We start from the raw sequence: 1,594 nt of genomic DNA on the forward strand, positions 1-1,594 counted from the left end.
CTAAGCAACAGCAGCCTAACCCCAGCTTCTTTCTTCCTAAATGGCATTCCTGGGCTGGAGGACGTGCATCTGTGGATATCCTTACCCTTGTGTACCATGTACAGTATTGCCATTACAGGGAACTTTGGCCTTATGCACCTCATTTACTCTGAAGAAAGCTTACACAGACCTATGTACATATTCTTAGCCCTTCTGTCCTTTACCGATGTGCTCATGTGCACCAGCACCCTACCTAATACCCTCTGCATATTGTGGTTCAACCTCAAGGAGATTGGCTTTAATGCCTGCTTATCCCAGATGTTCTTTGTCCACACCTTTACTGGGATGGAGTCTGGGGTGCTCATGCTCATGGCCCTGGACCGATATGTTGCCATCTGCTATCCCCTGCGCTATGCTACGATCCTCACTAATTCAGTCATTGCGAAGGCCGGGCTCCTCACCTTTCTGAGAGGTGTGCTACTCGTTATCCCCTTCACTTTCCTCACAAAGCGCCTACCATACTGCAGGGGCAACGTTATACCCCACACCTACTGTGACCACATGTCTGTCGCCAAGATATCCTGTGGCAATGTCAAGATCAATGCTATCTATGGTCTGATGGTTGCCCTTCTGATAGGAGGTTTTGATATCTTGTGCATCACAGTCTCCTATACCATGATTCTTCGAGCAGTTATAAGTCTGTCATCAGCAGACGCTCGACAGAAGGCCTTCAGCACCTGCACTGCCCACATTTGTGCTATCGTCATCACGTATGTCCCAGCCTTCTTCACCTTCTTTACACACCGCTTTGGGGGACACACCATTCCACCCCATGCACACATTATCATGGCTAATCTCTATCTACTCATGCCTCCCACAATGAACCCTATTGTGTATGGAGTGAAAACCAAGCAGATACGGGAATGCGTCCTTAGGTTCCTGTTTAGGGGAAAAGACATTTCTTCACATGCCATTTAAATTGTCTTCTGAGAAGTTGAAGCTCTTTTAGCCAGGCTAACATGGTCAAGTCAATAGGGGACAAGTAAGGAAGCTGTACTTAGTCACATGAAACATTCTCAGGTGACTCAGATATTTAACCCTCTTTTGAGTGGATATCACCGTAGCCATGTAGGCCAAGGGTCACTCTTCAGAGATCTTGTCCAAGACTCTTTATTGGTAGGGGACTTCAAAGATTATTATAATTAATTATTTAAGATAGATATATTTATCATGAACAATAATCTATATGAGTTTGCAATACAGTGGCTGGAGCAGAGTTGAACTACAAAACAACCACAACAACAGTATCTCCAGTAGAACACAAACCATTTTCCTTTTGCATGTGTTAATTTATTCCTCCCCCCAAATCTCCTGTCAAAACAATTGTTAGTTCATTCTTATTCCTCCTTTCTATACCAGTCTCACCAACTATATACCCAGTAGCATGTGGTTGGTATGTGCCACCAAGTCCATTCCAACTCATGGCAATCCTACAAACAACAGAATGAAACACCTTCCAGTCCGGTACTAACCCCACGCGATTGTTATGACTGAGCCCATTATTGCAGGCACTGCATCAATCCATCCCCTAGATGTTTCCCCTTTTTTTTATTGA

At 44.6% G+C, this 1,594-nt stretch overlaps 1 protein-coding gene across 1 annotated transcript; it reads left to right on the plus strand.

Moving 5' to 3' along the window:
- Window positions 1–957, plus strand: LOC101639291 (olfactory receptor 52N1). Its single transcript, XM_004717105.3, has one exon. The coding sequence runs from the start codon at window positions 97–99 to the stop codon at window positions 955–957; it is 861 nt and encodes a 286-aa protein (XP_004717162.2). The 5' UTR covers window positions 1–96.
- The last annotated feature ends 637 nt before the right edge of the window (window positions 958–1,594 follow it).

The sequence above is a fragment of the Echinops telfairi genome, unplaced genomic scaffold, assembly GCF_000313985.2.
Source record: "Echinops telfairi isolate 266 unplaced genomic scaffold, ASM31398v2 ScPeMD7_41;HRSCAF=154, whole genome shotgun sequence".
Lineage (NCBI taxonomy): Eukaryota > Metazoa > Chordata > Mammalia > Afrosoricida > Tenrecidae > Echinops > Echinops telfairi.

Bases quoted from the DNA above. Each gene is read 5' to 3' on its own strand.
- LOC101639291 (XM_004717105.3), top strand. From the start codon at position 97: ATGTACAGTATTGCCATTACAGGGAACTTTGGCCTTATGCACCTCATT.